Source organism: Spinacia oleracea, unplaced genomic scaffold, assembly GCF_020520425.1.
Source record: "Spinacia oleracea cultivar Varoflay unplaced genomic scaffold, BTI_SOV_V1 SOVchr0_005, whole genome shotgun sequence".
In the NCBI taxonomy this organism is placed as follows: Eukaryota; Viridiplantae; Streptophyta; class Magnoliopsida; order Caryophyllales; family Amaranthaceae; genus Spinacia; species Spinacia oleracea.
In genome coordinates this window covers 170,624-196,629 of record NW_026614333.1, presented here as the reverse complement: position 1 = coordinate 196,629, position 26,006 = coordinate 170,624, and the positions used below count along the sequence as shown (strand labels likewise).

General features: G+C 40.6%; 2 protein-coding genes across 2 annotated transcripts; both read left to right on the top strand.

Moving 5' to 3' along the window:
• The first annotated feature begins 23,908 nt into the window (after positions 1-23,908).
• LOC110777652 (uncharacterized) lies at positions 23,909-24,915 on the top strand. Its single transcript, XM_056834047.1, has 3 exons — positions 23,909-24,258; positions 24,310-24,609; positions 24,693-24,915. Exons 1-3 carry the CDS (start codon positions 23,909-23,911, stop codon positions 24,913-24,915), a joined length of 873 nt encoding a protein of 290 aa, XP_056690025.1.
• Positions 24,916-24,925: 10 nt separating this feature from the next.
• On the top strand, positions 24,926-25,611 carry LOC130464828 (uncharacterized). The gene is made up of 3 exons (XM_056834046.1): positions 24,926-25,175; positions 25,236-25,389; positions 25,443-25,611. Exons 1-3 carry the CDS (start codon positions 24,926-24,928, stop codon positions 25,609-25,611), a joined length of 573 nt encoding a protein of 190 aa, XP_056690024.1.
• Positions 25,612-26,006: the final 395 nt, after the last annotated feature.

Below are 26,006 nucleotides of genomic sequence, written 5' to 3'. Positions count from 1 at the left end.
GCCTCCCATGGTGAAATTCAAGACGGAGTTTCCAATCCATTTTCAAGACGGACTTTGAAGTTGAAGCTTCAAGATGAAGTCGGGCCATACTAGATCACATTTATATCTTATGCATGCTTTAAGTTATTTATTGCTTTTAAATATGTCTTAATTATGCATGAGATTATGGTTGATTATGTTGCATGATTAAGGATTTAGTTCACTTAAAATCTAACCAACATAGTAAGAGCCTTAAGTTCCAAACTTAAACAATTGAGTTAAAAGGTGCCATGCCAAAATAACACTTACTTGGATAACCTTTACATCAATCTTAGTAATAGTTTTCCGCCATAGCGAGGTGTTACTTATTGATTCTAAAGGGGTAAGGTACACAAATAATTGTGAGTACATGTTAGTTTTGGTGGAACTCAACGATATAAGTAAGGAGTCCTTTTATGTCGTGGAAAATCCGATAGGTTTACCTAAGAAGTTCTTAGACGTACCTATCAACCAAGAGTAGTTTCTAGACTATTAGCAAAAGGCTTTTGCTTACCTAAAATATTTTAGAATTGAGTCAAAATACATAATGTGCTTAATTCTTCAATGATTTAAGGGTCTTGGAATCATTTTATTCACACCTGCCGGAACAATAAATTCGAATAAAATGCTAATAACTTGTTTAAATTACATGATTGGTTTAATTTTCAAGTTATTACTCATGATAAATGTTTTAGACTTTGCTGCTTCGATGTATGTTTTAATTATTGTTTATAATTGAATATCTTGCACTGCAATAAATCCTTTTAGAAAGGTAACAGTAAATTTCCTCGATTGGTAGTGAATCCAAGAACGATTCACGGAAATGAGAGAGAATGAGCAATTTAAATGTACGTTTCTTGTATCGACTTTTATGGTTGTTTTCGAGTATCAAAGTCGAATGGCAAATCGATTGGTGCTTGTGAATTCAAAATACAATGTAGTTTTGAGATCATAAAGCATTGAGTTTAAACGCTCAGCTTTACCAATGGTTAACAACCTAATATCTTTGTCCATTTAATTCTCGAATGAGTCTAGTCCCTAGACATTCGAATAGATCGATGCTTAGAGAACTTTAGAAGCTTCTGGTAAGATCATCTAGTTGAAGCAAAACATTCAACATAAATAAAATGGTAACTTTGTTGGAATGACATTGGACATGTCTAAACAAAGTATAAAAGTCAACAATAGAGAATTCAATTCATAAGGCTATTAGAAAGGGTACAAGAAATAGGAAAACAAGGAACAAAGGAAAGGAATTTTCAATTCCGTTTCTACCTACAAGTTTATATTTAAAGAGAAGTGACCTAGCAATCAAACTTCCTTGGTATCATATACCGCTTGAGATTCTTACTTCGGTAATAACTCAAACAATGGAAGCTAGGTTACACTAATGACCTACAAGTGGGAAATGAAGCATGGCATTGCTACATTAATTGTAGGGTCATCTGGTTTGTTTTAAAGCTGGAACTTAATGGCTATTTGGTTCCATAATTAGCATACCTAAATTTCTGTTTCAAACACAGAAAGACTCACATTCAAGAAAAACAAAAACAATGTTTGTTTGTTTATTTGAATGAAATGGTCATTTACGGGTTGAGTCAATATGCTTGATTAAAACAAACAACTCTTTAACAATAAGAACTTTAATAGGTTCAAATCAATCTTTTGATTTGAGTTCCACTAATCTTTGGCATTGTTGCTTAGACCATGTCAACAAGTTAACATTCAAAAGCTCTATTTTGATGGACTTTTGAATGTTGGTTAATTTCTAGATCAATTCAAGACAAGCTAGTCATACTTGTTGAAAGTAACAAAATATATGAACTATTGTTAAAACGCCTAGCCAATAGAGTTCAAAGCTAAAGAAAGATTTTATGACTTTATTATTTCACCTGGATTTGAGTGAATATAGGTTTATTTACTCAAAGTGATATAAGTTTGAATCTGTTTGGCTAGTTCAAAGATTCAGAAGTATAAATTCCACTTGGCAAGAAATCATAAAGATCTAGGTAAGATCATGACGATGATTACTTTAAGACCAAAAATGATCATCAATGATTGTGTGTTGTAATTTCACAATCTAGCTCCATAAGATAGGGCAATATCTACGTTGGAATGATCGAAGTCAATTAGTACTTGATTCGATCAATGATGAATCATAAAGAACTTTCCTACAATTTCTAAAAACAAAATGCTCAACTACCAGCAAACTAAACCAAATTCTTCAAAATATCTTTTCATAATATATCTAAAGAGTTCCTAAACTCAGTGGGAGCTTAGTGTTTGTTATTCAACAAACTAAGGCCCAAGTATAGATATATGTTTCATTGTGATTTATTCAAATGAGACACAAGGGTATTGTTTCTACCAGGAATTTTTGAGAACATAATGTTTGTTTGCTCGAAATAATGTCCTTTTGGAGATTCATTTCCAAAATGACAAGTGGGAGAAAATAGACCTCGAAAGTCTTCGAGGCGAACAACAAACATAAAACGGATATTCCGGGGGCTTTTCGAAGTTCTTCAGAAAATCCAAACACGCATTCTTTAAGGACTTTAGAAGTGGCTTTAAAGAATAGACATCTCTTAGAAGACTTTACAAGTGCTTCAAGGAGAACAGAATATTCAAAAGACTAACAAGTGGCTATTGATATTCTATTGTTTGATGTTCTATACCCTAGTAGGCATGGAGTTCAGGTCACTGAAGCTATGCGATTCTTCTATTAGATAGTTAAGAAACCTACAACTTACAGTCAAACTGTTATCATGTAGATTAATGAGTTTGTGACTTGTAAGAAAGCTATGACGAAACCTAGATTCCCTAAAATGGTTAAAGGCCATATATAGACTCAAATGTTTTAAATGGTTAAAGGCCATATATAGACTCAAACGTTTTAGATGGTTAAAGGCCATAAAACATAATCAATGTTTTCATGACAAAATTGAAATTTTGTTGATTTGCAAGAATAGTTTCACACATATTGGTTGCAAGTTTGTTTTAAGGATAAAAACCATCAAACATGGAATTGTGTTCACACATAAAGCTAGATTAGTTGCTAAAGGTTACAAGCAAATTCACGACGTAGATTGTGTTGAAACCTCATGCGTAATCGTAATGCTCAAGTCTATAATTCAAGCAATGATTGCATATTGGTACATATGGCAATTGGATGACAAAACGTATTCCTCAATCAAATGTTGGAAGAAACTATGTACATGGCATGTCATAGGATTTGTGGATCCAAATAAATACTTGAAAAGGAAAGCTAGCTTCTGAAACCTAAACACAGATTTAAGCAAGCAATTGGGAATTGGAACTGTATTTTACTGAAGCTAATAAGTATTTTAGTTTCATAAAATGTACATGATTCTTATAGATATATGAGAAGTTTAGTGGGAGTATATAAAACTTAATTGGTCCTATGTGTATCACACACATATCTCTCTATTGTGAAATAACATTCGAATGCTAATGACTTAGATTTGAAATTATTCATCAATGATGGACCATGGCGAAACTTAGTACATACTGGGTATTAAGATCTATTTACAAAGATCTTATAATATTGTTTTGGATTAAGTAATGGAATTTACTAAATCAAACACGAAATACTCCATTGGAGATATTCGACCCATGTGAATAAATCTAAGTAAAGAATGTTTGAACTATGTATAAGTATTTACTAAGTTAAGCATCAACGGATCTAAGTGAGATTCTTAACCTATATTATATGTCAAAGAATTTAGCTGGATTTAGTATCTACTGAAACTAGATGAGCTAAAAGTTACATGAATAGAATTTAATTGGGAATTATTCTGCAAAAGAATTTATCATGTATGATATGATATGAGGATCGCCAAGAATGTATCGTATGGCTTTAGGCATGACGAACATACACCAATCTCTATTGATCTAAGTAAAGATCAACTAGATTGACATCAAGAAAAACTTATGGTACATAAGAATAGTTCTTGATTCAAGGAAATAAATATATGCTAAATATTGATGCTACACGCATAAACACTGGCAAAGGATCAAGCAAGATTCCTTTGGAGTTAACCATTGACAAGGACGAGCTATAGAGCATCGTGTTTTGAAATGGCAACATGGATTGGAGACCATGAGTTGTTGCGTGGGAAATTAAATATTAGTATCTATGTTTTGAGATATAGCTGGAAAGTCTTCCACATATCTGTGAACTGCTTGGATAAGTAAAATCCAAACAAAGCATCACTAGCAACCTATACAGTTGAAGTAAAAGTAATTATTGCCTAAGAAGCAATAAAACAGGGTTGTTTATGTTAAAGAGTTCTTCACTGAACTTGGGTAGATCACGTGTCTGTTGGCTTGATGGTTCTTCATTGCAAAATGCGTAGAACCACTAATGTAGCAAGAAAGACTAGATCACAAAATAAACATACTCAAAAGATCTTGTCATCATATCTCGAAGAACATTCGATGAAAAGGATATTAAGATTTGCAAAGCATGATAACTAAACCTATGCAAAAAGTGAGAAGCAACACTCACATTGTAGCACTGGAAATGAAGCATAGCTTTGGATTCCATTAATTGTTTTAAAGATGGGTTTGAGGCCCATGGTTGTAAAACATCGGGGTTGAACATTTATCATATATGAAATGTATTTTCATATTCCATTTAATCTTGGTTTAGTATTAAATGATAAGTCCCTTTAATTTGACGATATATTCAAGATAGACTGTCAGGACCAGTCCTGTGACTAAGAAATTTCTATCAAGTGAACTTCAATGTCAAAAGTTGAAAATGGTCCCTGGTCGGAGTTTTCTATAAAGATGGACGCATAGAAAACGTTAGACGACTAGAATGCAAGATGACTAGTAGTTCTGTTTCTTGAACTATGTGGACATGGCAATGTCGTAATCATTTGCATAGATACTTACTTTGGGAAGACTAGTATCGGACAGACCTATTGAAACTTTACTGTAAGAGATGAAAATCTGTCATAAGTAAATTTCATTAAAATTATTAGACACTAAATCCTCAATACTTGAGTGATTTGAGATTACTTGTTTGAGAACTGCTTACTTTGACGTTGTCAACCGTCGCACCGTAAAAGGAGGCTATAAAGGCAACGCTCAGGTAATCACCTATCAAACGAAGTCTAATCTCAAGATCGGAAGATTGGGATTGTCCTCCCATAAATCGGGATGAGATGCTGAAAAGTTGTACAAGGCCACTCGGAGAGCTAGAAACTGTAAAATGCATGGCCGTGCTCAGATGAATCATAGGCTATGATTATCTGTTTATTTGATCATTTGAACTCTGAAACCGAGAAACACCTCTGGACATAATAAGGATGACAACTCTTACCTTATGTTCAAGAGCAAGCATCGAGAGACAAAGGAATTAGGAAATGCACACTTGTCCCTAAGGACAAGTGGGAGACTGAAGGAAATAATGCCCTTGGTCCAAGTATGCATTTAATGTTAAGTCTAATAAATGCGGTTCAGTATTACTTAACAAGTTAATAATTCAGTGAGATCAAGTGAACTGAATGCCTAGCTAGAGGCCGCTTCAGTTCAAGTGGAATTAATGATATTAATCCACGGCTTACTCTTGACTGAACCCGTAGGGTCACATAAATAGTACGTAAACGGATCAAGTATTTAATGGCATTAAATACTCCATCTATGGATATTCGGAATCGACGGATCTTAGTTTCAGTGGGAGCTGAGATCGTCAAAGGCAAACAATGAATACTCCGGAAATGATGATATTGCCGGAAACGGAAATATGGATCGTATCGGAAATATAAATATTATCCAAATCGTAGATGTTGCCGGAAACGGAAACATGGTACGTAACGGAAAATATTATCGGAAATAGAAATATTGCCGGAAACGAAAATATTGTCGGAATCAGAAATATTATTGGAATCGAAAAATAATTCCGGAAACGGAAATATTAAATATTTGTTTGAAACGGAAATTAATTCTGGAATCGGAAATGTTAAATATTGTTCGAATCGGAAATGAATTCCGGAATCGGGAAGTTAATTGGAACGCATCTTTCGAATTAGCATCGAACGAGACTTACGAAGCCAGGCCCGCGTCCTGCAAGCCAAGCGCCCAACACAACGCAGCCAAGGCCACGCCAGGCCCAGCGCAAGGCCAGGCCCTGCAAGGCCAAGGCGCACGCGCGCACAGGTGGGCTACGAGTTGCGCTGCTCGCGTGGGCCACAAGGCTTGCGTGGGCTGTGCGGTATGCTCGTGCTCGTGTGCGTTTGTGTTCGATACGAATCCTAAATCTAATGGGATTCGTTCATTGATTAATTCCTAATCCTAATAGATAGAATTAGTTTAAAAGAGTTTTAATAAAATTCTAACTAAACTAATTAGTATCCTAATAGGATTCCAATCCCTTTCTATACCCCTATAAATATGTGGCCCTGGTTCACAATTTACAGACGAGTTTTCAAGTATTCAAAGTGACTTTTTGAGAGCAAAATTCAGTCATATTATTGCCCCATATTAGCCGAAAATCACTAGTACCTTAAGGGCGATTCTAGTTGGTCAATCTTAAGGCGGATCCGGACGTGTTGTGGACTTTCTACGGAGGGACGACACTCCTAAAGACTTGTTCTTGTTCGGTTCGGGCGCAGCTAGGGAGGGCACGCTACAAAGTGTATGCATTCTAGCCTAATTATTTGATTATGTGCAATTAATTTGAATCCTGGCATATAGGTTTTTCCGCATGATTTATGTTGTTCATATGTATCATAACCTAACAGGCATTGCCATGGGAAATAAGGTGAAGGTTCCTCTTCAAGGTCCTTCATGTTTAACTTTAGTAATAACAGCCTAGCTTTATACTCAGTTAAAATATTCATTACTTAAACTTACTCATGTGGGTTGATAATCTCATTTGTGTTTGATTTAGTAATTACTTTTAAAAAAAAATTTAAATCAACGCTTTGGTTCTATTATTGACAAATACTTTCCAATCCAACCATTTAGAATTTAAATGTCATTTTCAATAGAGAGATATGTATCTCATATATAGAACCATTAAAGCTGACTTAGCTCCCACTAAACTCCTCATCTATAAGATGATACATATTTTCACTAAGCTATTATTGCTCAATAGCCTTTGTTGAAAAGTATGTTCGAATTCCCACTTGCATGCATTAATTTACAAATAGATTTCTTAAGCTTGCTTCTTTATCTAGCATCCAAAACTTTTACATTGTGTAATGTACACAATTCTTTTCTACAAGTCCAATTGAGGAAGGTGTTTCGTTTTCCAATTGCCATGTTGTCATATGCAATGATTGCTAGATTTATCCAAAATAGTTCAAGCATTCCAATTTGGTGAAAAAGATTTCAACATTATCAACGTCGTGAAGTTGTTTATAATCTTTAACCACCAATCTAGCTTTTCTTTTATATGCGTATACAATATCATCTTTGTACATTCTTGAAAACATGTTTGTAACCAATGGGTGTGAACCCTTTATGCAAACAACTAAATCATAGACTTGATTCTTAAGACGAATATTTCAGATTTAATGGCCTCGAACCATTTAAGGATTTAACGGCCTTAAACCTTAATCCATGTTTGGGAATATTTAATTCGTCGTAGCTTACCTGTAAGTCGTATGTTCTTCAAGCTCTTCCAAAGTCTTCATAGGTTTCATTCCTCAAGATATCTATGTATCTATCTTGGTTGAATTTTATTCCTTATACGATTTACCTAGGTATTGAACATCAAACGTTAGTGTCTATAAAGACATTAATCAAGTCCTTTGAGTATTAGGATTCTCTTGAAGCCCTTCCAAAGTCTTCATGAAGCTTTTCCAAAGACTTCATGTGTGGAGCGCTTCCAAAGGCTCCTAAGTATCCTACATTTGTTTTTTACTTGGCTCGAAGTTCTTTTGAGGTCACTTCGAGGTCATATTTCTCCCACTTGCCTTTTTGGAAATATGATGGTTTCCTAAAAGACACTATCTAGAGAAACAACCATGTGTCCCCAGATTTGTGGTAGAATCAATACCTTTTGTTTCAATGAGTCGCTCATGGAGAAATATATATCTAATCTTGAGTTTGTTTGATGTAAACACCAAATCCCACTGGGTTTGAAAACCCTAGATATATATGCTGAAAAGATGTACTGAACCGAAGTTCAATCCTTATGACATCTTATCTTTTGCTTTGACAACTTTGTTTAGTGTGATAGTCACTTGAGATTGTATTTAGAAACTATATCGGAAAATAGTCGTGATTATCAATAATCTAATAGATTCTGGTTTCTCCATTTCGACATACCATATTCTTATGGAGCTTCGATTGATATAATACCATATAAACGATCTTGATAATCATTCTTGGCTCATGCAAACATCATCATGATCTAGTCTAGATGTTCCAAATATCTTGTCAAGTTGATTTTATGTTCTTGTGAATCGCATTAAAGCATTTATGTATTTCACTTTGAGTAAATATAACCATGTTTTCTCAAGTTCTTGTGAAATAGCAAGTCATAGAATCCATCTTTGGCCTATGAACTTAATTGTCTAGAACCTTCTAACAATAGTCCATTTCTATGTCATGTACAACAAATAAGACCCATGTGTCTTAAATTATTAAACTTTCAAAATATGTATGCCATAGAATCTTAGAATGTTGTCTTTTTGATATGGTCGTATGACATTGCCAAAGATACATGGAACATAAATCAAAACATTTGATTTGAACCTTCTAAAGTTTGAATGTCAAGAGAATCGTTTGTTTATTAATCAATCATATGACTCAACCCATAAATGACCATTTCATTCAAATAAACACTCAACGATTGTTTTTGTTTACTTTGAATGCGAGTCTTTTTGTGTCCAAACAGAAAATTGTTTATGATGATTAATGGAACAAAATGCTATTAAGTTCCAGACTTTTGAAGGACTTTAAAACAAATAGATGACCCTATAGTTAATGTAGCACAAATTTGCTTAATTTTCCACTTATAGGTCAATAACCAGACTTAGCTCCTGGAATTTGAGTTCTTAACAAGAGTTAGAACCTCAAGCGGTAATCCAGTACCATATGAGTTTATTTTTTAAGTCGTTTCTCTTTAACACAAATTTCAAGGTAGAAATAGAATTATGAATTCATTTCTTTTGTTCCCGTTTCCTATCCTTTCTAGCTTCTTTTCTAATAGTCAAAAAGATTTTACTCTTTGCTTGATCTTCTTACTTTATTACGTTTACAAAGTCCCTTTCCTTTTATTCATTTTGAATGACCACGTCCAATGAGTCTAGTTCACTATTGAATCAAAAGTAACTTGGTTGTTAACCATTGGTAATACGTGAGTCTTTAACTCAATACTTCATTATTCCAAAACTACCAAGTATTTTGAATATATGAGGTCCAATTGGTCTATCATTCAAGCTTTAGTTGAAAACAACCATGAAGATCACTACAAGAAAAAGTAGCATCCAAAATATGCTCTTAGCCTCCTTTCCTTTTAGAATTGCTCTCAAAATTAGTTACCAATTGATCGAGGAAATATCGCAGTTCAGTTGTCTAAACGCAATAAAGTTGAAGATTTACAATTATATGCATTCATATTCTTCAAAATGAAATAGCAAAGAAAACATTTATCATACTTTAATAACTTGAAATAAAGCACTCACGCAATCATTAAAGCTATTAAACATTTCATTCATGCAAGAAATACATAGTCCAAAAATGAACGAAACGAATCCAATACCCTAAAAGTCTTTAATTCTTAAGCATTATTTGGCTTGTCTTAATCCTTTGAAGATTTTAGGTTAGCAAAAACCAATTTCTAGTAATATCCAAACTACTCTTGGTTAATAAGTCAATGCGATAACTTATTCCTGATGTAGGCTTGAATATCTCCACCACAAGGCCCAAAGAGGCTACAATGACCAATACCGGCCAGCTGGGCCCAAGCCTAGGAAGAAGGCCCAAACCTTGGTACCTAAACGAAATAAGAGCACAGCCCCATTTTGGAAAGCCCATCCTCTCTGAGAAGCCAGGTACAATTTGTAAAAGGCTCATCATTGTGGGCCAAATGACACGTGTCCTAAATCCCCAAGGGGCACACACCCCACAGCTAGGGTTGAGGCAACAGTTCCCAAGAAACCCTAGCACTATAAATAGCTCAGATCCCAAGGTAAAGGCAATCAATTCATTCCCACCAACCTAAAACTATCTTTGCTCTGCCTTCTCTCTACAAATTACTTATCTCTCTAGCTTATACTTACTTAAGCATCGGAGGAAATATTCATACGGGAATATTCTTGTTTTGCAGGTTGCCAGAAGTTCGGGCCAGGTTATACTTGATACCTCCGAGGAACGCGTGCCACGTCAGCACCGTAAAAGATCCCACAACATTTGGCGCCGTCTGTGGGGAGGTACAGTGTCATGGCTGAACTTCAAACTGACTGCGGAAAATCCGAGGACAAAACGGGACTCCCAGCCAGAGGAGGGGTGTCTAAAGATGGGTCTAACACTCATTGTGACGCGGCAGCTAGCCGGCCTGCTGCCGCCATTTCTGTGCAGCACTTGTTGAATGGCGCTCACAAAGTCAATCCTAAGCAAGATAATGGCAGGATGGTAGAGTCTTTGTCAGAAGATCTCGACTCACCTATGAAAAGACGCACCCTGGAGAAAGAGAGTCGGCATGTCAAAGAGGAACGTCCAGGAAGATGGACGAGACGAACTTCACAGAAGAAAAATGAGGCCCAGGGCCATCACTCTCTAGAGGCTCCTAGAAGACAGCATGAGAGCGTCATCCGGAGAAAGAATGGCCGCGGCTCTGGGGAGAAAAGAAGGCGAAGGAAGTCGTCCTCTAGGGGTTCCTTTATATTCAACACGGCTCTTGAAAACATCCTCCATGCTGAGGGACCGAGTCTGGGAATAGAACCGTCCCCACGACGACTGACCACCTCCAGCCAAAAGGCCCATTTCTGTGCTTTCCACAACGACGAAGGACATGACACCCAAAATTGTCGGATGTTGAGGAAGATATTAAGTGACCACGCAGCTGAAGGACACCTCCGCCAGTACATCCATTTAAAGGACGCGGACAAAGAAGTGAGCCCCACCTTTAAGAAGTATTCAGACGAAAGAGATATGGTAATATCAGGGGGAATAGCTGCAGGAGAACCATGTAAGGAAGGACGGCAAAAAGGTCCATCTTATCTTCGCCCAGCATAGAAGAATCTACCCTGTGTAGAAATTTCCAAAGACGATTACAGAAGGGCGGCATCGCCATATGATGATGACCCTCTAGTTATAGAGATAAAGGTGGCTAATCTCAAGGTGAAGAGAGTACTGGTGGACACGAGGAGCTCCTCCGACATAATCAGTCTGCAATGTCTGTGGAAATTAAGACACGATCCTGAAGCCGTAGAAAAAGTGTACGGGCCCTTGGTAGGATTCGGAGGGAGCATCGTTCGTCCAATCGGCTCCATTTTACTCCCGGCCTCTATTGGAGTTCCCCCAGTGACCAAAGAAGTTGTCATCAGGTTTATAATTGTAGCAAACCTCACCACATTCAACATCATACTCGGCCGTCCAACACTCAACGACCTAAAAGTTGTGATCATTCCTCATTTACTACTGGTCAAATTTGTCGGAAGTAACGGACGCATTGGGTCTCTCTATGGAAATCAACAGTTGGCCAGGGATTGTTACTTATCGACGTTGGAGCCAACGGCCTGGGGAGCCTCTCCAAAGGGTAAAGAGCAAGCTAAACCTCTGACAAGCCGTCGTAAAACCCGGGAGACACCAACGGAGCACAATGCAGAAAGACGACCTGAGCCAGTGGGAGCACACTATGCTACAATTCTGGACTTAGCAGACCCGTCTCGAACGGTCCCCATTGGGGTTCACCCTGACGACCCCATGTCAGCAGCATTAGTGCAACTGCTCCGAGAATACAAGGAAATATTTGCCTTCACGGTAGAGGAGATGCCATGCATTGATCCGGCGGTGGCCGTGCATAAGCTAAATGTGGATAGCGCCATAAAGCCAGTACGCCAGAAGAAGAGGAATCATGGAGAAGCAAGAAATATGGCCGCCGCTGCCGAGGTTAAGAAACTAATGGATACAGGCTTCATACGTCCGTGTCAGTACCCAGACTGGGTAGCTAACGTAGTACTGGTACCCAAGCCCAATGGGACATGGAGGATGTGTGTTGATTACACCGATCTCAACAAAGCTTGCCCCAAGGACAGTTTCCCACTGCCAAAGAGAGACCGACTCGTTGACTCAACGGCCGGACATGCCATGATGAGCTTCATGGACGCCTACTCCGGATTTCACCAGATCCCATTGTGGCCCGAAGATCAAGAGAAGACGTCATTTGTCACGGAACAAGGATTGTACTGCTACAAAGTAATGTCGTTCGGTTTAAAAAATGCCCCAGCCACCTTCCAACGGTTGGTGAACACAGTTTTCGCAAAGCAGCTGGGGAGGAATATAGAAGCCTATATCGACGACATGATTGTAAGAAGCAAACAGAAGATGGATCACCTCGACGATTTGAGAGAAACCTTTGAGACCCTCAGGACATACCAAATGAGACTCAATCCCAAGAAGTGCATATTCGGGGTATCCTTTGCCTCTGGCAAGTTCCTTTGCTCTTGATTGACGAAAGGGGCATTGAAGCAAATCCGGACAAGGTGCAGGCGGTCATCAATATGACGTCGCCAAGGACGGTCAAAGATGTGCAACGCCTAACTGGATGTCTTGCCGCCTTGGGACGATTTTTATCTAGAGTTGGAGACAAGTGTCATTACTATTTCAGTACCATAAAAAAGGGCACCCAGTTTGAGTGGACGTCGCAGGCAAAGGCCGCCTTCCTTCGTCTAAAAGAACACTTGCATACTTTGCCACGACTGGTCAGCCCTCTCTCAGGAGAAGTCTTGTATCTGTACCTTGCCATCTCAGAGTACGCACTAAGTGCCGTCTTGCTTACAGAAAGGGATGGGACGCAACTACCTATTTACTTTGTCAGCCACATGCTGCAGAATGCTGAACTCAAATATCCAACAGTTGAAAAGTTTGGCTTCGCTCTGTTCTTGGCTAGTAAGAAGCTTCGTCCATATTTCCTGGCTCATCGACTGGTAGTATACACGGATCAACCGCTAAAGCGGCCTTTCACCAATCTAGAAGCGTCCAGAAGAATGCTCAACTGGGCAATTGAGCTTAACGCGTTTGATATTTCGTATGAGCCGCGGAAGGCAATAAAGGGACAGGCATTTGCTGACTTCATTGCGGAAATGACCAAGCCACCCTATTTGAAGAATGAGAAAACCCAGTGGATAGTTCATGTGGACGGCTCTGCCACCCAGAACGGGTCAGGAGCCGGCATTATCTGCGAATCACCAGAAGGGGATATCTATGAATATGCAATGCGTTTTAACTTTCAGGCGTCAAACAACGAAGCTGAATACGAAGCCCTGATATGTGGAATTCAGATGAGCAAAGCCGCGGGGGCGACAGACGTCCTGGTTTTATCTGACTCGCAGTTAATCGTCAGTCAAGTAAAAGGAGAATATGAGGCCAAGGATGAGGCCATGATAAAATATTTGGAAAAGGTCCGTCAAGAAGTTCAGCAGCTGTCTAACTTCGAAATACAACATATACCCCGGTCTGAAAATAACAAGGCAGACGCTTTATCCAAGCTGGCAAGCTCAGCATCTTGCGACACGCCACGTCATGTATTCTGGGAGGTAAAACAGTTCAAAAGCATTGACGCCTCGAGAACAAACATCTTAGACCGAACAACCACCTGGATGGATGATATTGTCAATTTCAAAATGAATGGAGTACTCCCAGATGATCCCATGCAGGCAGAAAGATTACAAAAGAAATGCACCTGGTTCGAGATATGGAATGGGACTCTATACAAAAAAGCCTTCTCACGGCCTCTTCTTCGCTGCGTAACCCCCGAGAAGTGGTAGGAAGTACTGGAAGATCTTCATCAGGGATTATGCAGCTCTCCATAGGAGGGAGGGCCCTGGTAGAAAAAGCCCTAAGAACCGGATACTATTGGCCCACTCTCAAAGAAGACGCTCTCAACTTGGTCAAGCGGTGTGATAAATGCCAACGATTTTCTCACCTAATTCGACGGCCGACGCAGAAACTGACGCCAATCACCAGCCCTATACCATTTGCCAAATGGGGGATGGACTTATTAGGCCCCTATACGACGGCACCAGGAGGATTGCGCTATGTAATAGTTGCCGTCGACTACTTCACTAAATGGGTAGAAGCTGAAGCTTTTAAAAAACACTAAGGCACAAGATGTGAGAGCATTCATCTGGAAAAACATCATCACAAGATTTGGCGTGCCTCAGTCTATTGTCTTCGACAACGGGCCACAATTCAAGACGCCCAAATTGGAAGATTGGTTGGCTGACCATGGTATCACAGCATGTTTTGCACCAGTAGGACGCCCCCAAGCTAACGGACAAGTAGAAGCATTCAACAAAATCATCTCTGAAGGGATGAAGAAGAAGATGAGGCAAAGGGCTTATGGGCCGACGAGTTACCCAATGTTTTATGGTCTATACGGACCACGGCAAAAAATTCCACAGGAGAAACACCATTCTTGTTAGCTTATGGGGCTGAAGCCGTCCTACCCATTGAAATGTGTGAACCAACTTTGCGCGTCATGTTGTTTAATGAAGATGCCAATTGGGAAATGATGAAGGCGGCCTTGAATTTCCTACCAGAAACAAGAGGGAACGCGGCTCTACGACAGCGGCTATACAAACTCCGAATGACGAGGGAGTACAACAAAAGGGTTTCTAGAAGAATACTAAAAGTCGGAGATTTTGTGCTTCGGAAAATGGAAGCCGTCGGACGCGCCAATGAACAAGGGAAACTCACCCCTACTTGGGAAGGTCCATATGAGATTTACGAGGAGGTTCGAGACGGAACATACCGGATCCAGGATATGCAGGGAAGTCCGATCTTGCGTACATGGAATGCGGATAACCTCAAGAAGTACTTTTTCTAGATTGACACTTATCTTGATTATATGTTTTGTAAAGACGTCTAGAACCTAGACGCACCTTGTAGCATGTTTTAAACATTAAATGAAAAAATTCCCTGCAAGCCGGCCTTGCTGGGAAATCTTTATGGCAAATATGTTATCAAATTCCTCGGAGAAATGCAAACTAACGTTCTCCATAGAAATAAAGACTAGTCGTTTAAAGGCCTAAGAAGTGGCCCAGATTAGCACCCTCACTAGGCTGATCACCTAGAACACAGGGGTTACACATTTCTAAACATAGCTATATAAAGTAGCTAAAGACCTCGGCAAAAAGACCAGGGCAGGCATCTGATGTCTCAAGTCGGAGGCATCAGATATAATCATAGAATCAATCACAAAAAAGATAACAAAAGCTAAAAAGCAATAGGACGTTCAAAAGACGCCAAGTCATTCCAAAAAGTTAGTCATAATTACAAAAATTATGCACAATGCCACTAAGCAAGGCGTCATGAAAACATGTTCAAAATAAATACAAGACGCCTAGGAGCTCTCATTCCTCATCCTCGCTGGGAACAAACTCAGGAGGAGTGCGTCCTTCCTTCTGAGCCTTGTCCACCTTAATCTGATAGGTGAGGAACTTCTCGAACCAGCTGAAGGGACATTCACTCGCAAATTCAACATTCCATGCAAGCTCCATACCCCTTCGGGTTGATTTCTCACCTAGCATGGCCGACTGGTCGAGAACACTCTTTGACGAAGAAACCTCCTTGCGAGCCGCCTCCAGCTGGACCTCTAACTCCTTAAAATGAGTCTCAAGATGAGAAAACTCAGCTTCTTTCTCCTTGATTTTCTTAGAAAGGTCCTCCATTTCAGAAAAGTTCTGATCAATTTGCAGGAGACGAGCCGCGTTCTCAGCATTTTGGGAGGCCAGGGCGGTGGTCACAGCGTCAATCTCCTCCCGCCTGTCAAAGCGAAGTTTCTCCAGCTCAGCAAAATACTGATCACCACACTGACTGGCCAGAAGACGGTGTCGAGCCTCTTCATGCACCAAAGCAGTGCGCCACTTCTTCAGCGAGTCCAGCAGAATGAACATCTGCACAAAAACAGTAAGAGTAAAACAAAGAGAAACAAGAGTGTAAAAAATAAAGACATAATGAAACTCACATCCAGTGCCGAGGACTGCATAGCGGCAAGCATATTCTCGGCCGCCTCGGGGAGAGTCTCAGCATACTTGGGAGGAATGGCATTGCGCATCAACGTCATTACCTTCCTGCGGTCATGAGAGTTGAACCCGCCTAAAGAAGGGATCTGATCCAATTCAGCATCAATGTCTTTCTGAGGATCGGGAATTTCTATGCGAAAAACAACGGCCTTAGAATCCCTGGGAGAGACTATAGAACTGCTAGACGAGGAACGACAGTTGGAGTAAAACTTACCCCCAGAATTCCTAGCTCTTTCCGCCGCCTTCAGAGGAATGTTTCGGCGGATGGCTTCAGGAATCCCCGCAAGAGGATCGGCCGTCTCTCCATCTTTCTGGAAGCTAGGAGAAGCGGATGCAGCCTTGGGGACGGCAAACACCTTAGGTGCCTTCGAAGCCGTTGACTTGAAGACGGGTTCCCGGTGCCGCCAGCCCTGCGCTTAGAAGAAGGTGCCGCGTCCGTGGCCGTCTTCCTCGCCTTCTGAAGAAATGAGAACATATAAGTTGCAAACAATAAAGGGAATTACATAGGAAGGTTTGATCAATACCTTCTCCTCAGCAGGAGGGGGAGCCATCTGCTCTGGGATGGCTTGCTCGGCTGCCTGCTGATGCTGCCAAGCCTTATAGGTGCTGGCGTCAAGTACCTTCGCCAGCCAGGACGGCATATCCACTTGGCCTTTGGAGGCATCGTCCAGCTTATCCATGGCCTTGTCTGGAAAAACAAATAAAGACATTAGTATAGTTTTGATGAAACAGGGAAGGATTGGAAGTATAGATACATTACCTCTCGGCATATACGGACACAAGCCCACAGCCGAGAGGAAGACGGGATCGCCTAGTTGATCCAGATGAGGCAACCACCCCTCGGGTATGTAGGCCGTCTTGTCCTTAATGACGAGTGGCCTGGCCTTGAACAACGACGAGATCCGTTCCCAGAGAACGGCGGAGACCGGAGGGAAAGAGCTGCCTTTTCTAACCAAGTTGGGCTTGACGTTCCAACGTCTCATCCGCTCGCACATCTCCAAATTTGTGGTTTTGATGACCACCCACTTTTTCCTCCAGTGATGCCATTTGGACGCCTTCCCCATCACCGTCCGATAAGCTCCCTTGTACGTAAGAATTAGCCAACCCGCGGCGGCTTTTGAAACTTGGGACATGGAGGCGATCCTTAGGAACGCCGGAAAGGAAGGAGTGATACCTTCGAGCTCACAACGAGCGATATAGCCAAACACACCCGCCCAAGAGTTGGGGGACATTTGGTTCAGGCCAATGTTGAAGCCGTCCAGCAACTCCACCACAAAGGGGTGAGGGGGGAATCTCATACCAAGCTTCAGAAAAGAGCCGTACACGGCGAATTCCCCTTCCACCAGTCCAAAGCTGGTGCAGTCCATACCAGCCGGCATACGAAACTTATATTCCGAGCCTAGATTCAGAGACCTCCCATAGTCCTTCCCCTTGAGGGTGAGGAAGTTCAGCCACGTCTGAAGTGGGAAGATTGCGTTGGGGTGAAGGTGACCTTCCTCCCCACCTGACGTGCTCGCCAACGCGACATCAGCGCACTCGGGGACGTCCTCCTCTATGGGAGAAGAAGATTCTCCTTCGAATTTCTCTTCGTCCTCTATCCGCGCCATAAAATCCTGCACAGGCTGAAGACTTGGCTCAAGACACGGGCATTACTTGAAAAGAGAAGGCGTCAAAGGGACAAGTTGACGCCCTCAGTTTGACGTACCCCTTGCATAGCTAAGAAAAGAGAAGTGGGAAGGATCAAAATCAACAAACAAATTTTCCAAAAGAAAGCATTACCTGATAGATCAAAGAGAGTTTGTGAAGAACTTTGATGAAGAACTGCAAGAACAAGGCTTCGACGATTGTGGCGGCGCTATAGTGAACTTCGGTGGATGTAAAGACGCCGGAAATCTCCTCCTCTTATAGCTCTCAAGTAATCGCTAGAAATGGGGGGGAAAGTCACTCGAAATGGCCACTTATTTATAGAGGGGTAAGAAATGATTACCCCTGCCACGCGTCGTCATCCCATTGAACACTCCAAGAGCAGTGAAAACTAACGTCTGTTTTCACTCCTCATGAGGGGCAAATGATGTGGGCTTGAATATCTCCACCACAAGGCCCAAAGAGGCTACAATGACCAATACCGGCCAGCTGAGCCCAAGCCTAGGAAGAAGGCCAAAACCTTGGTACCTAAACGAAATAAGAGCACAGCCCCATTTTGGAAAGCCCATCCTCTCTGAGAAGCCAGGTCCAATTTGTAAAAGGCTCATCATTGTGGGCCAAATGACACGTGTCCTAAATCCCCAAGGGGCACACACCCCACAGCTAGGGTTGAGGGAACAGTTCCCAAGAAACCCTAGCACTGTAAATAGCTCAGATCCCAAGGTAAAGGCAATCAATTCATTCCCACCAACCTAAAACTATCTTTACTCTGCCTTCTCTCTACAAATTACTTATCTCTCTAGCTTATACTTACTTAAGCATTGAAGGGAATATTCCTACGGGAATATTCTTGTTTTGCAGGTTGCCAGAAGTTCGGGCCAGGTCATACTTGATACCTCCGAGGAACGCGTGCCACGTCAGCACCGTAAAAGATCCCACAACAATTCCTTTGCCACAATATGTACCAATATTGCTCGAGTTATAACCACAATCATGCAGGGGAATACAGTTAAATACATATAACATGTGCAGAAGATCCCCAAAGCCATGAAACATGTATAAAGCACAGATTAAGAATACTTACATTCGAAGCGTGTTTTCCCGAGTTTAGTATCAATGAACACGAACAAATAACTCCAATTGTCGTTCCTCTATTTGGTTCACCGACACTTTCAGATCCGTCTTGATAATCGTAGCTTAGACAATATTCAAGAGTTTGTGCTTTTTGGGAAGAACACATCCATGGAGGCTAAGAGAGAATTAGGTTTTCTCTCTCTTCCTTAGGGTTTGATGTGTAAAATGAATTGTGTGTTGTGGAAAGGTGTACTAAGGTTATTAGAATAACCTAGTAGTCATAATAAGCAAACCAACCAACTTGGTGGGCAAGCCAACCAAGTTGGCCGGCCAAGCCCGCATGCAAAGGAAGCAGCAGACGCGCACAGCTGGGCCGTGGGCCGCGTGCCGCTGCTGCTCCTTACTCCTTTGGTCCGTGCGCACTACACAGCCAAGGCCTTTGGGCCAGCGCTGCATTGCCATGCACGCTGCGCCCATGGGCCTTGCGCTTGTGCGCTCCGGCTCGTGGGTTGCTTTCGTATTGCGATTAAATTATCCTTCGACAATTTATTTATCGTTTCTTACTTGAAGATCCAATGTCGTACGATACGTTTATTCGTCTTGCCAAGCTTACGAATATACGCAATACGATATACGATTTCATGATCCAATCTTTAATCGTATAATTATGTTTTTCGAGCTAATTTCCCGAAAAGCTATTAAATGAATTTCCGATTCATTTAATCCGGTGATCTGTTACATGCCAATGGTGTGACCTTATAGGTTCAGTCAAGAGTAAGTTGTGAGCCTAATATAGATTAGAACTCACTGATCGAAAGCATTGCTCTAGCTAGCTGTTCCGATCACTTGATCTCACTGAATTAATTATTCGTAATTAATCTGAACCTTGGTATTGGACTAATGCACCTTGGGTGAAGGACATATTTACTTCAAATCAACGTGCTCCTTTGGGATGCCTTACCATCTAGGAATACAATAATAGCACATCGCTTTGGCGGTGTTAGGTTCGAAGATTTTTGTAAGTGCTTGATTTGGAAGGGAATTTTGAAACTCAATATTCCTTGGACCTAGTTGTTTCTATGTTGGTTTGATTATTTAGTGAACTAAATCCTTAATCAAACATACAAACAACACATTCATGCATAATATACATTCATCAATATATATAATAGCATAAATTATTTTGGTGAACTAGTATGGCCCAAAAACTTGGTCTTGAAGCATCCAATCTTCCCTTCACCTTGTTAGCTTGGCCTCATCTTGAACTCCATTCAAAAAGCTAACTTAAAATTTTAAATAATCTCGAAGAACTTGAACCTAATAATCTAATTATTACATCAAAACATCAATGGTACGCATACCATATTTAAAACTTTACATTCAAAGATAAAATGATACGCATACCGTATTTAACTATCTACTTTGGTCATACTAGTCACCTTCAATACCTGCAATACATAATAATAATATCTATGCATTCATCCATTCGTGTCCTAAAACGAATGGCCCAAGTAAAATATGCAAGTATTTACATGATTAATTAAAATCACGTTCATGCAAAAGCGCCTAAAAGATTAATAAATTCCAAATTATTAATCCTTAGAATTATTCTAATAAAAAATTATTTTAAATAATTAAAAATAATTAAAAATAATTATTTTAAATAATTTTATTTAAACGGCTCGCACTTAAACAATATTTAACTTGGACCTTTTAATTTTAAATATTTAAATTCGTGGCCCGCCCCAAGTCAAATCAAATAAAATAATGAAAAAGTCCATCGTTAATCCCTTCGTGCAAATATAAGCCCAAAGCCCCAAATTGGGACTCGGAATTTAAATCGAAGCAAAAACTGCAAAATTGTGCAAAATGGCTAGGCTTGCGCCCAACCCATTGCTGCACATGTGCATCCTGTGCCACACGAGGACAGGCGCAACGCCCCACCCTCGCATAGCCATCGCAACCATGTGCTGCTGTTGTTGCTGCTGCTGCTTGCTTCGCTTGGCCTAGCACTGCCAAGGCTTGCTCCCATGGCACGCTACCTGCAGGCACAACGTGCACCGCAAGGCCAGCGACCATGGGCTGCCTGTGTGCTGCGTGCTTGCTTGCCCTTTGTCTCACATGGACAGCAGCCCCTCGCCTTGTGCGAGTGGCTTGCTCGTCCGATTATTAAAAAAAAAAGAATTCAATTTTAATGTTCGAAAAGAAACTTGCACGAATTGTATTTTTCATAATATAAACAATTCCAATCGTAAAAAAGTTAGTCCAGTAAAAGTTATATGTGTGAAGACTTAAAAAGAACGCGGGTTCGAAGAGGAACTCTCTTCCTCCTTCGACGCCATGGCAACCACGCTGTCACGAGCCATCTCTAAAAAGTCCCCACACCGAGGCAACAAGGCATCCAAGGCAGCATCGTGGTGCATCGCTTGGCCGCAAGGCAGCAACATGGGCCACAGGGGCACCCATGGGCGCTGGCAGCCGGGAGGAGCACCCACCCCATATAGAGGAAAATATTGAATTAGTTATAATTTCCCAGTGAACACGCCTATGACAGTAACGTAATAATGGGCTGTTTAGTGGGCCAAATGAGCTTGGATTGGGCTCAAACTTGGGGGTCCCACATATTTTGACCCAATGAAGACAATGGTTGGGCCAAAATTGGGTTTCAAGGCCCGCTTGGGCCCGATGGTGCAACAAGGTCCTTGGAATGCCTCCGGAAGGCTCTAGAATGCACTTGGGCATTCTAGCTTGGATTTCTCTAGAGCATTCTAGCATGGATGACTCTAGAACACTCTTGTACATACTTGTGTGTATTTTCTAGAACCCTCCATGTATTTTCTGATTTCTTAGGAGGTAGGAATATTCTAGAAATGTATAGAAAGCTCCTTTGAGAGAGCCTTGTAGAATATTCTAGAGTAGAAGTCTCTAGGCCACCAAGGCACTATAAATAGGCCTTGGCATTCATTTGTACAAAGCATCAAACACTTGTAATTCTCTCTCAAGCAATACAAAGCATTCTTTAAAAGCCATACACTTTGTGCCTTAGCATTTTCCACACAAAAGCTTTCGTAGCATCACTTAGCATCGAGCAAGCATCGAAGTGCCTTGACTACTTAGTCCGACGGGTGTGAGACGCTAGTAGGCAGCGTGTAAGACTAAGGAAAATAGTCAGCACGTGACAACGCGCAAACAAGCTAAGAAGGCCTCTAATGGTGGAAGTAATAATAATAAGTCCAAAACTCTGAAATCAAGCTCGAAGGTCTCAGCGAAGGCTAAACCCCAACTGAACCTTGGCAAGGGCTCTGCTATGGCAGAATGCGATGACATTTTGATTCAATTTGATGAAAACCCATATGATCAACCATTTGATTTGAATGAGATTTTGACGCCAAAATCAAGCTTACAACATCTACAACAACAAATGCAGGTGCGAGGCGAATTTAATGCCTTGTTGAATGGTCTCCACTACGGTAAGGATTCTTGCACCCATTTTCGATCAAATTCAAAAACTGGCGCGAATAACTCTGTTGTGATTAATTCTTTGAATGCGAGTATTGCTGATGTGATTACTATTAATGAAAATTCGTATGTTGATGATAATGATAGCAATACTGTACCCTCCCATGTTATGATGTCAATTGATTTTGATGATATTAAAGAGGAGATTGCATATTGGGAATCTGCTGTTGTATGCTATGTTTTGGGTGCAAATCCCCACCAAAATGTTATGGAGGGTTATGTGAGACGAATTTGGGGAAAACTTGGGGTGGATAAGGTTTCACAGGTGGGTAGAGGCATTTACCTTGTGCGTTTCACTACTATGGAGAACTGCTCCAAAGTCGTGAATCGAGGACATCATTTCTTTGATGCAAAACCACTCATTGTGAAGCCTTGGACCTCTGATGAGAACTTCAGTAAGGATCCTATCAAAACCCTACCAATCTGGATTCAATTACCTGGGTTGGATGTGAAGTATTGGGGGGAAAAGAGCTTGGGTAAAATTGTGGTGCAGCTAGGTGTAATGATTAAGGTTGATCTGGCCACTAAGACTAGGGATAAGTTGATGTTTGCTAGAGTACTGATTGAGGTTAAAGTGGATCAAGAATTCCCATCTGTGATCCATTTCCTAAATGAGAAGGGTGTCAAAATAGACAAAAAAGTCAACTATGACTGGATTCCTATTACCTGCACTGTATGCAGGGGTATGGGCATGATCAGTCTAGGTGTACTAGGAAGGGAAGTGGAAACACTAGGAGAGTTGGGGGAAAAAGGTACTGCAACCTGCCCAACCTGCAGTTTCTCAAGCCACTGCTACTATAATTGCTCTACAGAATGCATCTAGTGGATTCACTCAAGCAACTAGATTTAGTAAGGTAATTGGACAATAATTTAGAGCTGTTGTTACTAATAACCATTTCCAAGCTTTAACTGATTTTGAAACTAACAGGGAAAGTGAAGATGATGAGCACAGGACAAGGGTGGTAAATGATGCTCCTTCATTAGGCAAGGGGATGATAGCCCCTAGGCCTAATGGATAAAATCTCGTGTTGGAATGTGAGGGGGCTAAATAGGCAAGATAAGTAGAAAGAAGTGAGACAGATGGTTGAGGCCGATAATATTGGCCTTTTTAGCCTCCTAGAAACTATGGTGAAAGCATCAAAGATGGGAAACTTATACCTCATAGTGTTCCCTAATTGGTGTTTCACCTCTAATCTTACTTGTCACAAAAATGGCAGAATTGTTCTTGCTTGGGATCCTTCAGTATTCACTGTGGATATCATTCTCATGCAGTGTCAGGTTATTCACTGTTTCATTAGTCCTAGGGTCTCTGGGATTGGCTTCTTTTTCTCTTTTGTGTATTGTCTGAACACTCCTCTAGAAAGAGAAGAGCTATGGGCTAGCTTGAATACTTTTGCTGGTGGATGCACTTCAGCCTGGTAATAATGGGGGATTTTAATGCAATTGTGAGCATGGATGATAGAATTGGCTCCCCAGTTAGACTTCATGATATCTTTCCCAAGAAGCAATGTATGGATGCATGTCAGCTTACTGAAGTCAAAACTGTTGGTAGGCACTTTACTTGGAACAACAAACAAGATGGTGAATCAAGGGTTTTCACAAGAATTGATAGAGTTCTGTCTAATTCTTTATGGGATGACAAATTTCCTACTACTGAAGCCATGTATTTACCTGAAGGAACTTATGATTATAGCCCTATGATTTTGTCCACCACTAGTCATAATTCTCAGAAAAAACCCTTCAGATTCTACAACACGTGGACTTCTTCTTCAAAGTTTCTTCCCATTGTTGAAAGACACTAGCAGAAGTTTGTCTATGGATGCAGTATGTTCAGAGTTACTCAGAAGCTTAAATGGATAAAGGGTGATCTTAGATCTCTGAACAAAAAGGGGTATAGCAATGTTGAAGCTTTGAAGCTTGTCAGACAAAAACAACTGTTGGAAATTTCTGAAGAGAAGGCCACTGCAGAATCTTACAGAATTTCCAATGATAATCTTTTGTCCTTTCTTCACCAAACAGCTAAAGTCCAATGGCTAGAGAAGGGTGATGAAAACTCTAGACTGTTTCATCAAAGTATCAAGCAAAGAAGGAAGCATAATGCTATTCATTTATCCAGAATGCTGAGGTGAGTGGGTAACTACACTTAATCAGGTTCAAGGGGCTTTCCTTAGTTTCTACAATTGTCTGTTTGTCTCAAGTGGAATCCAGGACCAGTTTTAACCCCATCATCATGGAAAGAGGGCCTAAGTTAACTGAGGCTCACAAAGCTATGTTAACATGTGATTTAAGTGTTTCTGATGTTAACAGAGTTCTGGATGATATCCCTAGTAACAAAACCCCTGGTCTAGATGTCTTTAATAGCCACTTCTTTAAGATTACTTGGGAAACCATCAAACATGACTTCGATGCTGCCATTGCAGAGTTTTTCTGAAACAGGCAAAATGCTAAAGGAAATTAATGTTACTTCTATCACCCTTGTGCCAAAGGTGAGTGTGCCTTCTAAAGTTGGAGATTTCAGACCCAGAGCATGTTGCTCTATTCTGTATAAGTGCATCTCTAAATTATTGTGTGAGAAGTTAGGAGTTGTGTTTCCTGATATCATCTCCCAGAATCAGGGGGCTTTTGTTGCAGGAAGATCAATTCTGCATAATGTTCTCATCTGTCAAGACATTATAAAGATGTACAGGAAGAGTTAAATTCAACCAACATGCTTTCTGAAATTAGACCTTCAAAAAGCTTAAGACACTGTAGAGTGGGGTTTCATTCAAGAAGTTATGCAGTACCCTGGAGTCTCCACCTTTCTTCATCAAGCTGATTATGACCTGTTTGACAACCACTCAGTATTCCATCATGATCAATGGGGTTCCTTCAAATCTAATCCACCGAAAAAGAGGATTGAGACAGGGTGATCCCCTCCTCTCCTTTACTGTTTACCTTGTGTATGGAGTATTTTTCCAGAATAATAAAGACAATGGGAGAACACCCTAGCTTTAAGTTCTACTCTAGATGTAGACCTCTAAAGCTGAACCATCTGTATTTTGCTTATGACTTGCTTATGTTCTACAAGGGAGATAAGGATGTGGTTGGTTTGATGATGGAAGGTGTTGGGGTTTTTCCGATCAGCTGATGACAAGGAGGTTTCCGGTAGAATACGGCACGATCTCAGCTCCGACCTGCAAAACAAGAATATTCCTCTCGGAATATTCCCTCCGATGCCTAAGTAAGTATGGGTTTTTAGAGAGAGAAAATAGAGAGAAGGCATATCATATAATATTTGTGGTTGTTGTGAATTGAATGTCCTTGTCCTTGGGATTTGGTGCTTTATATAGTACTAGGTTAAAGAAGGAATGACCAAGAATCCTTCCAGTGTGATTGGATGAGCACTTAAGGACTGACACGTGTCCCTAAGTATTAAGGCAGCCAGCCTAATATGGACATAAATGGGCCTTTGGGCCTTTATGTGTGTTAAGTAAGCAAATCAGTCTTTTCCCATTATATAAAAATTGAACAGTCCTAACTAGA